General features: G+C 47.5%; 1 protein-coding gene across 12 annotated transcripts in view; it reads right to left on the bottom strand.

Annotated features, from left to right (window-relative positions):
• Nucleotides 1-9,290: 9,290 nt before the first annotated feature.
• Nucleotides 9,291-12,208, bottom strand: part of SGMS1 (sphingomyelin synthase 1) — a 100,046-nt gene continuing 97,128 nt past the window's right edge. For 6 of the 12 annotated variants that reach the window (XR_012674216.1, XR_012674213.1, XR_012674215.1 and 3 more), the window contains 2 exons: nucleotides 11,511-11,834; nucleotides 9,291-10,100 (listed from right to left, as the gene is read on the bottom strand). Coding sequence is in view for 4 of the 12 variants with exons in the window: in XM_075154064.1 (XP_075010165.1) it covers nucleotides 11,655-11,834 (180 nt within the window). In the remaining 8 variants the exon portion in view is untranslated. Of the gene's footprint in view, nucleotides 10,101-10,197; nucleotides 11,835-12,208 lie in introns of those variants that run through there. The other 6 variants (XM_075154064.1, XM_075154066.1, XM_075154063.1 and 3 more) reach the window with 3 other exon arrangements.

Raw genomic sequence — 12,208 nt, 5'->3', positions numbered from 1 at the left:
AGCAGCCACACTGGAGCACCTAGCCTGAAAAATAAAACCCCCATGCAAAAGCTGTCCCGTCAGGGGCAGGACGCTCGTGAACCTGCTCATTAACCACTGATGGTCAAGATCAGTAACTCTGCAGATCCAGGCTGGAAGGAAACCAGAGCCTGGGAAGCAACAGTAGTCATGGTTGGAGGGGTCAGGACGTCCCTGAAATTATGCTCTGTGTTGGGAGTGGGAGAAAACGTGGGATTTGAAAGCAGACACACATGTCAAATGCATGCAGACCCAGGAAAACCATTTCCTTTGTGAGGTCCTTGTCCAGCAATGCCTGGACAACCTGGCCCTACACATCGGTCCGGGCTGGCATCACGTTGCAACATGTCAAGTTCCCTTCTTATAAGATGAAAGCTTCCCACGGATCATCCTTTTTCCCCAAGACCAAGAGTCCTCCAACTTCTTCCCCTTCTCATTTTGTGCTAAACGAGACTGAAGAAAGTTATATTTTATTTATAATATTTATCCTATTGAAAAATGGCTTCTACCCATCACTGCTATCACACGATACCGATTTGTACCCTTCCCGGACACATCCAGTAACTGCAAACAGCACGGGATTTTCATCCTCAACATAGCACAAACGCTGCAGAGCACTTGCAAACCTACTTGGTTTGAGGCCACCACCCAACCGACTCGTGGAAACGCTCAGCTGGTCCTGACTTCTCCTGACAGATGTTCTTCATTTCTCATATGAGACCAGGTACCAGGTTTTAATTACTTGAAAATATTTGACAAGGACCATTCAGGAGATTGTGGATCCTCTCACTCAGTGGGATTAAACAACACGGGTTTGGAACAACCTTGTAGGTCAACCTGTCGTGTTCAGCCCCAGCAGGCAACTAAGCACCACGTAGCTGCTCGTTCACCACCCCCGGTGGGGGGGGGGAGAGAACTGGAAGAGTGAAAGTGAGAACACTTGTGGGTTGAGATAAGAACAATTTAATAATTGAAAGAATAATTGAAAGAATAATTGAAAGAATAATAAATTAATAATAATAATAATAATAATAATAATAATAATAATAATAATAATAATAATGTAATGAAAAGGAAAATAACAAAAAACCCAAGAAAGACAAGTGATGCAAATGGAAAACAATTGCTCACCACCAACCGACCGATGCCCAGCCGAGCCCCGAGCAGTGGCCTTGCCTCGGCCAACTCCCCCCAGCTTTATATGCTGAGCATGACGTCATACGGTATGGAATAGCCCTTTGGCCAGTTGGGGTCAGCTGTCCTGGCTGTGCCCCCTCCCAGCTTCTTGTGCCCCCCCAGCCTCCTGGCTGGCAGGGCGGTGTGAGAAGCTGAGAAGTCCTTGACTGCTCAGCAACAACTAAAACATCGCTGGGTTATCAACATTCTTCTCGTCCTAAATCCAAACCACAGCACTATACCAGCTGCTAGGAAGCAAATTAACTCTATCGCAGCCGAAACCAGGACAAAACCGTGTAAAGAGATCTCAGAGGATAAAATGACACTATTTTCCCTTTCTTAAAAACATTTCATACATTTGGAAAGTTCAAAATATTTTGTTAACGGACCCTTCCTTAAAAAAGAAAAACTTCTAAAGCCACTCACGATTGATGGATCCACTGAAGCAATAAAGCAAAGATGAGAGAAGGAAACCCAGTAAACGCAGATTTGCAACTGTACATTTTCTTATGCAGTGAAGGTTGTGCTTCCAAATCATTAAGAAAGAGGATTCAAACCGCCTCTACATATGATCCTTTAGGGAAAAAAAAATAAATTCAGCGAATTTGCTTTGAAATGTAAACAAATGAAGCTTTGCTTCTCTTTCTGCTCCTCATTTTTTAGTTTCTCACCCCTCCAGAGCAAGACCAGATCATCTCAGAGAACAGAGAACTTTCCTCCAGCATCCGTATTTTGCTTTGAAACCAGCCTGCACAAAACCAGCGTTTCCTGGTCTGCCAGAGAGCTCGCTTTGTGCGAGCCATCAAAGCTGGGACCGTGTAAAACTGAGCTCTTCCCCTATAAACGCAGAGGAGACCACGATCCTCTCCGCGAACCCTCTGAAACCAAATCCCTCCATCCTGGTCTTCCAACGTTGGCGTGCAGGAAAGGCGATGGGGAAAATCGCCGAAGGGAAGGTACACGTGGGACACCGAGGACTTCCCATCTGCCCTTGGCCTTCCAGGGGCTCTTCCCACGGAAAACTCGAATTTAAGCAGGTCACAGAAGAGACTAAATAAACAGAGTACTCGCTCACCTGTTCTGTCCCTTTGCTTTCCTTCCTTTTCTCTCAATCCTCGTTTTAACCCTGAATTTATCACAGCGCCGGCTTTCCCCCGGCGGGGAAGGGGGTCACGCTCCACCAGCGGTGCCTCTCCGTGGCCCCCTCCGCTCCAGGGAAATGCCCTGAAGTCTCCGGCTGCTTTTCTCTCCCTCCCCTCTCCCTTTCACGGTCCTTCGCGTGGTCTCACAGCGTGGTTTGTTCCAGCTATTAAAGCTGGAGTATTAAAGCAAGTATTAAACTTGCTCTTGCCTGAGCTCCTTCCAAGCGGAGGCTCAGAGTGGTTTCACCTGAATTCGGCACACGGTAGATGTTCATCCGAAGCCGCAACGCTCCTCGCAACAACCGTTTTCGGCTAACCCTCGGAGACGCGTGAGGTTTCCAGGGGCCAGCCAGGAACGCAGATGCAGGAGGCAATTTGTCCCCGCCAGGAATAGGGCTGTGTTCGCCATGTCCGACCTAAGCCAAACAAAGAAAAACCGTCATCTGTTAAAAACAGTAAATAAAAATCATTCTTTAAGCTGTGAGGATTAAAGGAACAACTGCCTTCACCGAGGCAGGAGAACAAAACCCTTCTCTAAAGGATCTCTGCTTTTCTGACGTGGCTCGTCATCATCGGACAGCAACCCGACCATGACATTTTTCCATGCCCGACTGAGTTCCTTGCCCAGAGACATCTCAGCATGAATGGCCCAAAGCCGAAACACACGCCCATTTGCATTATAATTAAAACTTCATTTTCTACCAGCAAGTCTGGCCCCCAAGTGTTTGGGGTGAAGCACCCGCTGCTTTGTGCTTGCAAAACGCAGCCGCCTCGTACACCTCCGTCTGCTGGATGAGGTCTGGGGTTCTTGAACGTCTTCAAAAGACCCTCCTGGAGATTCACACCACTTCTGCTGCCTTTCTGTTAAACTCATAAAAAAAGGAGTCCGGAAGAGACCCACCAGCTGGTATCAGTCACTGCATATACGGAGCTGGGAAGAGGACAGATCTGCTGCGTAATCTGGCTGAATTTTTGTTTGCCTCTGCTAGGGAGTATCCAGAGGGTGGATGGGCAATGAAGAGATTGACATTTCTTTTTTTTTTTTCTTTAAAAAAAAAAAAAAAAAAGGCGGCAAGCACTGCATTGCCCAGGCTTTTCTTTATTATGCTGGAACATTTTGTGCCACCATCTACAAAACCAGAAAGTCTGGCTGGATTTCTGCAGCCACTGAAACTGGCTGCATCAACCCTGCGTTTTTCTGGGGGCAAATCTTTTTTTTCCTGGGAAGCCACTGCAGATACCCCGTAGTGGTGAGCAATTCTCCAGCGAGGTCAGGCGTGTCGCAGGCTTCATCACTTGGAGGACAGAAACCTTGACTCAAGCCTATTTGCTAAACCGTGGTCAGTTCCTGAGCAGAAAATTGAAACAACCATCATCTCGACATGGGTGTGTTGCTTGTACGAACCCAAGATGTTCACCAAAGCCTTCAATCCTGGATGTGAGGAGGGGAAAGCAATTATGAGGTCTCTTAGATAATGTTGTTTATTTAATAAAGAATGGCCAAAGTCCTTTTTACATGGACGCAGGAGGATCCTGATGGCAGGAGATAATATTTCTGCACAGAGCTGTTTGTTAGCAAAAAGCTGCTCAGGCTTCGGCAAGGACACACCGAGGGGGTGATCCAGGCAGCACCACGTGGATTTTCTTCCCCACCTTTCCTGGTCAAAATGCTCAAACGCCTGCTCCAAGCAGCAGCAGGTAGCTCTGTTGGGTGAAGGGCTGAAGTCATGGATGCGATGGCCGTGCTTGAGTACAGCCCCATGACCAGGCTGGCACACAGACTGACCCAGAAGCACCAAGTGGTAGCACAAGATCTCTCTCGAGCTCTCTAGTTGGTTGCCCAATACCTGGGACATGCAGTGATTTCCTTCTGGAGCATCTTCTGCCTCCAGTGGCCAACGCAGCAATTCAGGTATCTCACCAAGATCTGAACTGGGCTTAAAGCTCCTCAAGTGTTTCTTTGGAAAACCTGAGCATGGTGGACAGGTTGCCGGTCCGGGTGGGTATTAGTGCAGCTGCCTTCAGTCGCGTCGTGAAACCTCTAGTTCTTCTGGTAAAGTCAATCTGCCACCGCCGAGCTGGGACAGCTCATCCCGTTGGGTTCAACAGGAGCTTCGGCTGTGGAAGTGCCTCTTGCCTGCTCACAGGAGCTGTCTGAGCTTGGGTTTGACCGACACAAGGAAACAGGGCTAAAGCCAGCTCTAAATACATCACTTAAGCTCAGGACCCCTTTTTGTGAAAACTTCTGTTTCACCCCTTTACAGGTGAAACCTAAAACTGCAATGGGGAAGCAAGAGGAGGACAAAAGTGATGCCAAAGGGACAGAAAACCAGAAGAGGAGGCCCATAAGGCGCCGCACAACAAAAACCTGCTGCAGTCCCAGCACTGGGCTACCCGGCATCCCTCGAGGGCCGCAAGCACCTGGCCTTGCACAGGTTGGGGAGGGATGAAGGTATTTTCCAGGGCAGACACCAACAGCTCTGCGGGACGTGGCATTTGGGTACTTGCAGCTTAGCGGGAGGCAGCGCGCTGTGTTGTGGAAACACCCTGGGTCCATGGCGTAGCTGAAAGCTGCTCCTGGTAGCAGGATCAGACCTATTTGTGGTGGTAAAGAGTGGCTTTCCCGCTGGACAACACGGCTGGGAGCACAGGAAGTTTAGGAAGGGCAGGTTGAACGGGGAGAAGGTAGCAAAGGTAGCAAAACTGGAACGATTACGGTTTCTGAACTCAAAAGTCATGTGCAGATCACTAAGCGGTAGCTGAACCGAAGGAATATCTACCAAACATTATCAAAATGTTGTCCCGGGATGCAGTATGAGCAAGGACCCTTCTGCCTTCCTGGACAACCAAGTCCTGGTGATTTGTTGCTGCTGTCTAATATTCGATTGATGTTCAGACACGGGAACGCCCCAAAATTCCCCAGATTATGTGCTTTAAATCTATCCACAGATTAAATGCAAATGGGTTGAAGCTTCACCACAAATGGAAAAGACTTTGCCATCGATCATTTGAAGCAGCAGCAAAAGGCCAAAGGCGCGTTCCCCGTCTCATACGTAACGTTCCTGCTTTCAAAACTGAGCGTCCCCCTTGCTGCCCCCCCTCGCCTGGCTGAGGGTTCCCGCGAGCCAAAATGCAGAATGACATCATGAAGAGGTCGCGTGACAAGGCACGGGCAGGCTGTCCCTTCCATGGGATGAACAGGGGGTAGAAACGAACAGACGTGGAAAAGCACCGTATTTTCATTTCCCTGAACAGCAGCACAAACCGAACGGCAAGAAGGGCACTGGAGCAAGTATCAAAATCTCTGCCAAAAAGGTAATTCTGGATTTAACACACACACAAAAAAAAAACCAATCTGGCTGCCAGATGAAACGGGAAGGTATGTTTCAATCGCTCTGTCAAAATGCAGGCAATGCGTGGAAGTTCACTGAAGGGCTAAAAAATAATAAACCCCCGTATCGCTCACTGCCGGAAGGCACAGAGCCGCATCCTGTTGCGACAGGACAAGGGGGAATGGTTTTAAACTAAAACAGGGTAGATTCAGACTAGATATAAGTAAGGAATTTTTTTACAGTGAGGGTGGTGAAACCCTGGCACAGGTTGCCCAGAGAGGTGGTAGATGCCCCATCCCTGGGAACATTCCAGCTCAGGTTGGACGGGGCTCTGGGCAACCTGATCTCGTTGAAGATGTCCCTGCCCATGGCAGGGGGGTTGGACTAGGTGACCTTTAAAGGTCCCTTCCAACCCAAACCATTCTGTGATCTTCCAGCCAAGGGGGAGACATCAGTGCAGAGAAACAGATAACGTCCTGAGCTCCTTGCCCACTCCCCTTTCCTTTAAGCCTATGAAATATTAAGTGGAAAAGAAAAAAAATCACCCTGGAGGGAGAGCCGAGGCTCGCTCACCCGGCAGAGGGCTGCCAGAGCCAAACCCACCCCGCCGGGCAGCAAATACCCTGTTCTGCACCCGGACTCGCAGCTCAGACTCATCGTGCCCGACCTGCTCTGCCTGCAAGAAGCTGAGACGAACCAAAATTAACCCGAAACAAAGGGTTGCACAAATAAGTTGACTGGCACCGTATCTTTCTCCCAGAGAAACGAAAATCAGCCGTTACGATAACACTACGCTGTGATCGGCGCTGAAGCCCGAGCAGAAGCGATTATTACTTGAGTTAGGGAGCACGTCGGCCAAAAGTTACCCAGAGCATCACAAATAGGTCCAAAGGAGAGACCCTTCGGCTCTGTGGCTGCCTTGCAAAGCCCGGGGAGGGAGACGCATTAAAGCATTACGTAAATTCATCCAATTCATCGGGCTTGGATGAATCGCTTTGACCCGTCCAGGGGGTGAAGGTACCCTGCGGGAAAGCTCTGGCAGCAAATCGTCCCCATCGCGTTAAAGGGGACCCAAGCAACTCCCCAGCGGCCGAACCCCATGGCACTACCTGGAGGACAGTCCCCGTCTTCAGAGAGGGGTGATCAAGGGAGACATCCTTGTTTTGACGGAGGTCTTTTGAGAGCAAAATTGGTTAAGAGATTTCTAAGTCTAAGCTGGCAGCACTTTCAGTGCTTAGGAGACATCAGAAGAAACCCTACAGCAGCCAATTTTGGCTTCAGCCCATCGTCTCCCGGCCAAAGCACGTTCCCCAAGCTAACCCATTCCCCCTTTCCCAACCCCCAACAAGATCACAAGGCGGCTGGATGCGTTTGGAAGCATTTGTTGGAAAACGCACACTTTGGTGACAACATCGTCTTCACCTGCACCCGAAGCAGCGTTTATCCGAGTGGCTCCCGGGCCCCGGATGGCTGTTTTGCTCCAACACGCGCAGCAGCAGCCCCACGGGCACGGCACTGACCCGGGATGCGGGAGAGCACGGGGAAAGCATCGCCCTGAGGAAGAGCCAAGAAGCACGTGCAAAGCAGAAGAGCTCTGGCACAAGACTGGGAAACCCTTCTTACCCCCTGGGCCTGGAGGCTGAAGAACAACAATGCAGAATTGGGCAGATCCTTCCCCTCCTGCTGGCTTTTTCTGGGCAAAAATTGGGCAGAAAATGAGCAAGGTGGGCTCCTCTATGCCCACCCGTGCCTACACGCCAACCATCTGCCAGCAAGAGTAACCACCAGGGCCGAGATGCTGCTGCTGAAAACCATCTGCAGACAAGTTGGGGTATTGCGACCCGCTCCCAAACCTGGCTGGAGATGGGCTTATTTCTTTAAACGAGGCTGCAGACTGGATGTGCAGAGGGTGTCGTTGCCCAAATCCTGCCGCTCCATCAGCATTCCCTGCCAAACCTACAGCGCAGGCGGATAACCAGTGGCAGAAATTAATATTAAAGAGGATGCACCAGTGCTGGAAAAAGTCGACGTTAATTTTCTCTAAGGAAGATGCGTATTCCTGCCAGGTTACAGAGGAGAGGCGTGGGAAGGCCACGCTGCACGACGCAAAGGGTTCATCTCGATTTTGGTCGCCTGGCTGTGGAAGGAGTCCTTATCAAATGGTCAAAAGAAGGTAGAAATCCTTCCGGCAAATATTTGCTGCCAATATCTGCTGAATTGGATGGGAAAAGTTGCCAACACAGGAACTCGTGGTGGCTTGTCTTCAGGGAGCATTCCGGTACCCCGGCACCAGAAGAAGGATAAGCCAACGGACAATACACCGAGCTGCCCCCTGAACAAAAGCAGGAGGGGGGAGGTTGGCGGGGGTTAACTGCTCTTTTCGGAGTACAGAAAAGGAAAGGGATCCTTGCCCTTGATTGGCTTGTGCTCCTCAAAAACCTCCCATCCCAGGGAGGGTCTTAAAGCTTTCCCCACCTGGAAGGACTAAAAGATGGATCTCAGCGACATCAAAGTCCACCCTCCCGGCAAAGATCTTGCTTTCTGTTTGTCCAGGACTCAGACAATTGCCAGATCCTTCTCCACATTAAGCTGTCCTTTTCCAACCTTTTATGGTGGAGATCCCTCTTTCAAATTTCAGCCTCCTGGAATCTGCACTGGACAACATGTTAAGGTTTACCCCTCCACACACAAACCCGCCTGTCCTCCTACAGACGCCCTCCAACTAAACAACAACGTTCAATTACAAGTCAAGAGAAGACGGTTTGACTGGCACAATGTGGGAAGGGTCATTAGCTCCGTTTGCTTCGATCAAGGCAGCACACCACCAGATTTCAGCTCTTTTACTCCACGCTGGCACAAGTTTGCCGTGCTCACCTCCCTGATGGGCATCAGTGGTAAAGGTCCACGCGCGCTCAAGCAGCACAAGCCTCACCACCCAAGGTAGACGCACAAAACGCACCCATGCCCCAGTGCCCCACGGCAAGGGGACGACGTACGTGGTGGTTCAGCCTCTAATTGGGAACAGGATTCCCCCTGGAAGTTGTCCAGGGATCTCACCCCAGAAATACAAAGTTCAAAAGGTAAGCGTGGGTGTTCAGCCTCCAGGAGACCACCATCACCCCTTGGCTACGCTTCTCCAGAAAGCAAAGGCCGAAGAATCACCGTAGATGTACCGTACCTGCGTGGTTTTGGGGAAACGCAACTGAAGTGCTCGACGGTGGGAAATCTGCGATCCCCAACCGTTAGCGCAACGCTGAACAACGAGCGGCTGCACTCCACGCACCGATCCCCGCAGAGGTACCGCCGTCACAAGCCATCACCCATCTTAAAAAGCTGGTGCCGCCGAGCAGATACTCCCAGGGAAGGAGAAGAACAAGGCAGCACAAGTGCCACAGTCTGGAGTTAACGCTGCTGCACAACGATTTTGTCCCGTATCTATTCCCTTGGTCCCCTCCTCCAGACTCGGCGGCCCCCAGAGCAACGCCACAGTGCCGAGCTCCGTGTCCCTGCTGGCCCAGAGTTATTTCTCAAGACAGCTTTACCAAAGCACAGCTCTGCTGTGAAAAAAATGAAACCATGTTTAGCAAGGTCCATGCAGTAAGTCAGACACTACAATGCAGAATTCAGCAGATTCCATTTAATGTCATGTGCATATATCCATACATTTACTTATGTCAATGGTTTTGATGTGCGTGATGCCAGGTCTTGAAAAATCTACTCGTTCTTTTACATCTGGGAGCGTCAATTCTCTCAAGCAACCATCTCGGGGGGGGTTTGCTTTTTTAAAAAAAAAAAAAAAAATCGACTTTCAACCACACAGTTGCAAAGACAATACCACGAATTGAAGGTAAAGCATGCAGAGCTGATCCCTAAAATTCGCAGACAGCTCTGCAAATGCTCCTGGAAAGGGTTTTGCCAAGCAGCACGGGGCGTGAAGAAATCCCCTCCCTCCCCGATAAGAAAGGGGTTAGTCTTGTTTAGCATCCCAAGCAACAGCGAGGCAAAGCAGCGAAGTAACACCCCATCACTTCTTCAAGGAAGTTTTTGGCCAAGGCTGAGGAACAAGGCAGAGAAGTAGAGATAAACCATGCCCATAAAAAAGAAAAGACGAAACAAATGACACTTTCACCACCACGGACTCACAGAAATTTCACCTTTTTTTTTTTTTTTTTTTTTTTGTCGTTTAGGTGACAGGACTGATAGATCCTGGGGTCATGGATGTTTACCCTGCAATGCGCTCCGTCCCAGCGGTTTTGGGGTAGATTTTTCAAGCCCTGGTGATGGCTCCCAGGAAGGCTTCTCCCATCCGCTCCCGGCTCCCGCACGATCAGAATCTATTGCATAGCATTTATTTCAGATAAGGCACGGTTTTGCCCAATGCGAACAGCAATTCAAAATCAATGCAGTTTCCATACAGTCCGAATTTGACGGCCTACAGTGCAATAACACATAAAATTAAAGGCAAGGTTTGGAAGAATAAACCCAGCTTTAAATTTAAACTCAATATTAAAAAGATAAAGGAAACTACATTTTTCAAAAGCCTTTTTATTTTCCTTCACCATTGTTGTTTTACAATACAAATATCACCTTGTGAATACACAAAAACCCTACAGAAGATAACTCTGCTTCACGTAAAATACAGAATGGATATATATATATTTATATATATATTTTCTCTTCTTCATTCTTTAAAAAAACTATTTTGTTCTGCACATTGGCAAGTTTAGGATAGAATACTTCCCCAAACATACAGTATGTATGGTAGGAGTGAAACTTATAATTACATGCAGTTTCTGCACAAATATTTTAAAGAAATAGATTATCTTTGTTGTTTTTCAACAACATTTCAATACGGGATGGAGAAACCATTCGTAGTTCACTCAGTGATCATTTGTAAAATTCTTAAAAAACAGGAATTCATGGCTGTTTTTCTTTTTAAAATACAGCTACCAAGTAGACAATAAAGTGATACCTTTTAGTTTGACCTGCCCACAATGTGTGAGCAAGATCGGACCCTTTTTATTTGGTTTTTTTTTCCCTACACATGGCAATTTCAATATTATAAGCAAATTTCCAGTTTAATTTAGCTATAAATGCAAAAATTAGTAATTATACAGTATATATAATTCTGCTTTCATGGAATACTTTATTTTAAATAAAAACATTTAAGACTGCCTACTGACCATACAATCAAGACAAGAAAGGCACTAGAAACATAGACAAATCTCTCTCTCCCAAGAAGCATTTTCTTTAAATTTTAACTCTCTATTCTCTGACATGTAAAAATCTTTTTAAATTTAATTTTCATACACATTTTGAAAAATAAAGTTAGGAAATACTTAGAAAATCACTTTACAACTTTTTTTTCTTCTTTTCTTTTTTTTTTTCTTCTTTTTTTTTTTTGCACTTTTTGACAGAGTCACTGCAGATTCTACAAAATCAAGATTACCAAACCTTCCTGTGTCTATCATCTTATTCATAGCGCGGTGCAACAGGTAAAAAGATTTCACGATTTTACCCAAGGCAGGTATTTAGAAACCTTCATATAGTCATTTGCTAGAAAATGGCTTACAGCCCAATCTTTGGGGCAAGAGATATGAAAAGTATGTTTTCCCAAGAAAATAATATGCTTTATTCCCAGACGTGACTGGAAAGACCAGAACTTATGATATAAAAGCTTTCATTTATGCTGTCGCATCATATACAAAGGAACATGGTGATGGGTAAATGTAAATCCCAAATCTATTAACAAGAAATGTATAACAGTGCATGATAAGTTAAATTTTCTTTATTGTTGTCCAACGCAGATCCTTTGGAGAGAAAAAAAGATCACAGTGCTTACCAGGTAACTGAATAGGTTAAGTCAAGGGAACTGTTAAAAGAAAGGGTTAGGGAGCGGTTGATTTTTTTTATGGCATCTTCTCGTAGGGAGTTCTTAGCACTTGGGACAGGTCCTTTCCCCCGCATTTTGTCCATCGACACGCTGTTATGTGTCATTCACCAGGCGGCTGTATTTCACCTGCCTGCCCCGGTGCAGCACCGGCCAGGGGAAGGGCCAGTGGTAGGAGCGAGGTACAATTCCTTGGACATTCTTTTCAAAATACTGGAAGGGCTTGTACCACCAGACCCTTGCAAGGAGGTTAGTTTGGGAAGCTTCTTTTAGCACCTGCACGAAGATAATCAGAAAAAAAGAGAGTTACAAACGAGCACGTCACTTACTCGCGTGACTTCATTGCACGTCCCTTGCTACCATTCATGAGTTGCGTCTTGCTTACAGCTGCTTCCAAAATCTCTCGGTCTCTAGAGACACCTCCCAAACAGATCTGCATGGGCAAAGACGAAGAGGAGCCAAGCTACTTTGCCATAGCCTCCCCGCGCACATCAAATATTGCTCCCAAGTGAGGCTCACCCTCATTTCCAAGACCTCAGCTGTTCAATGGTCCCACAGGAAAAGAATGAATGGCCCAAAAGATCAGTCTCTCCTCTCCTTTCGGAATGAAAAAAAAACCAACCCAAAGCACAGCTGTTTCCATAAGCATC

Source organism: Calonectris borealis, chromosome 7, assembly GCF_964195595.1.
Source record: "Calonectris borealis chromosome 7, bCalBor7.hap1.2, whole genome shotgun sequence".
Classification (NCBI taxonomy): Eukaryota; Metazoa; Chordata; class Aves; order Procellariiformes; family Procellariidae; genus Calonectris; species Calonectris borealis.
The sequence above is the reverse complement of the archived record's forward strand: the minus strand, read 5'-3'. Positions and strand labels throughout refer to the sequence as shown.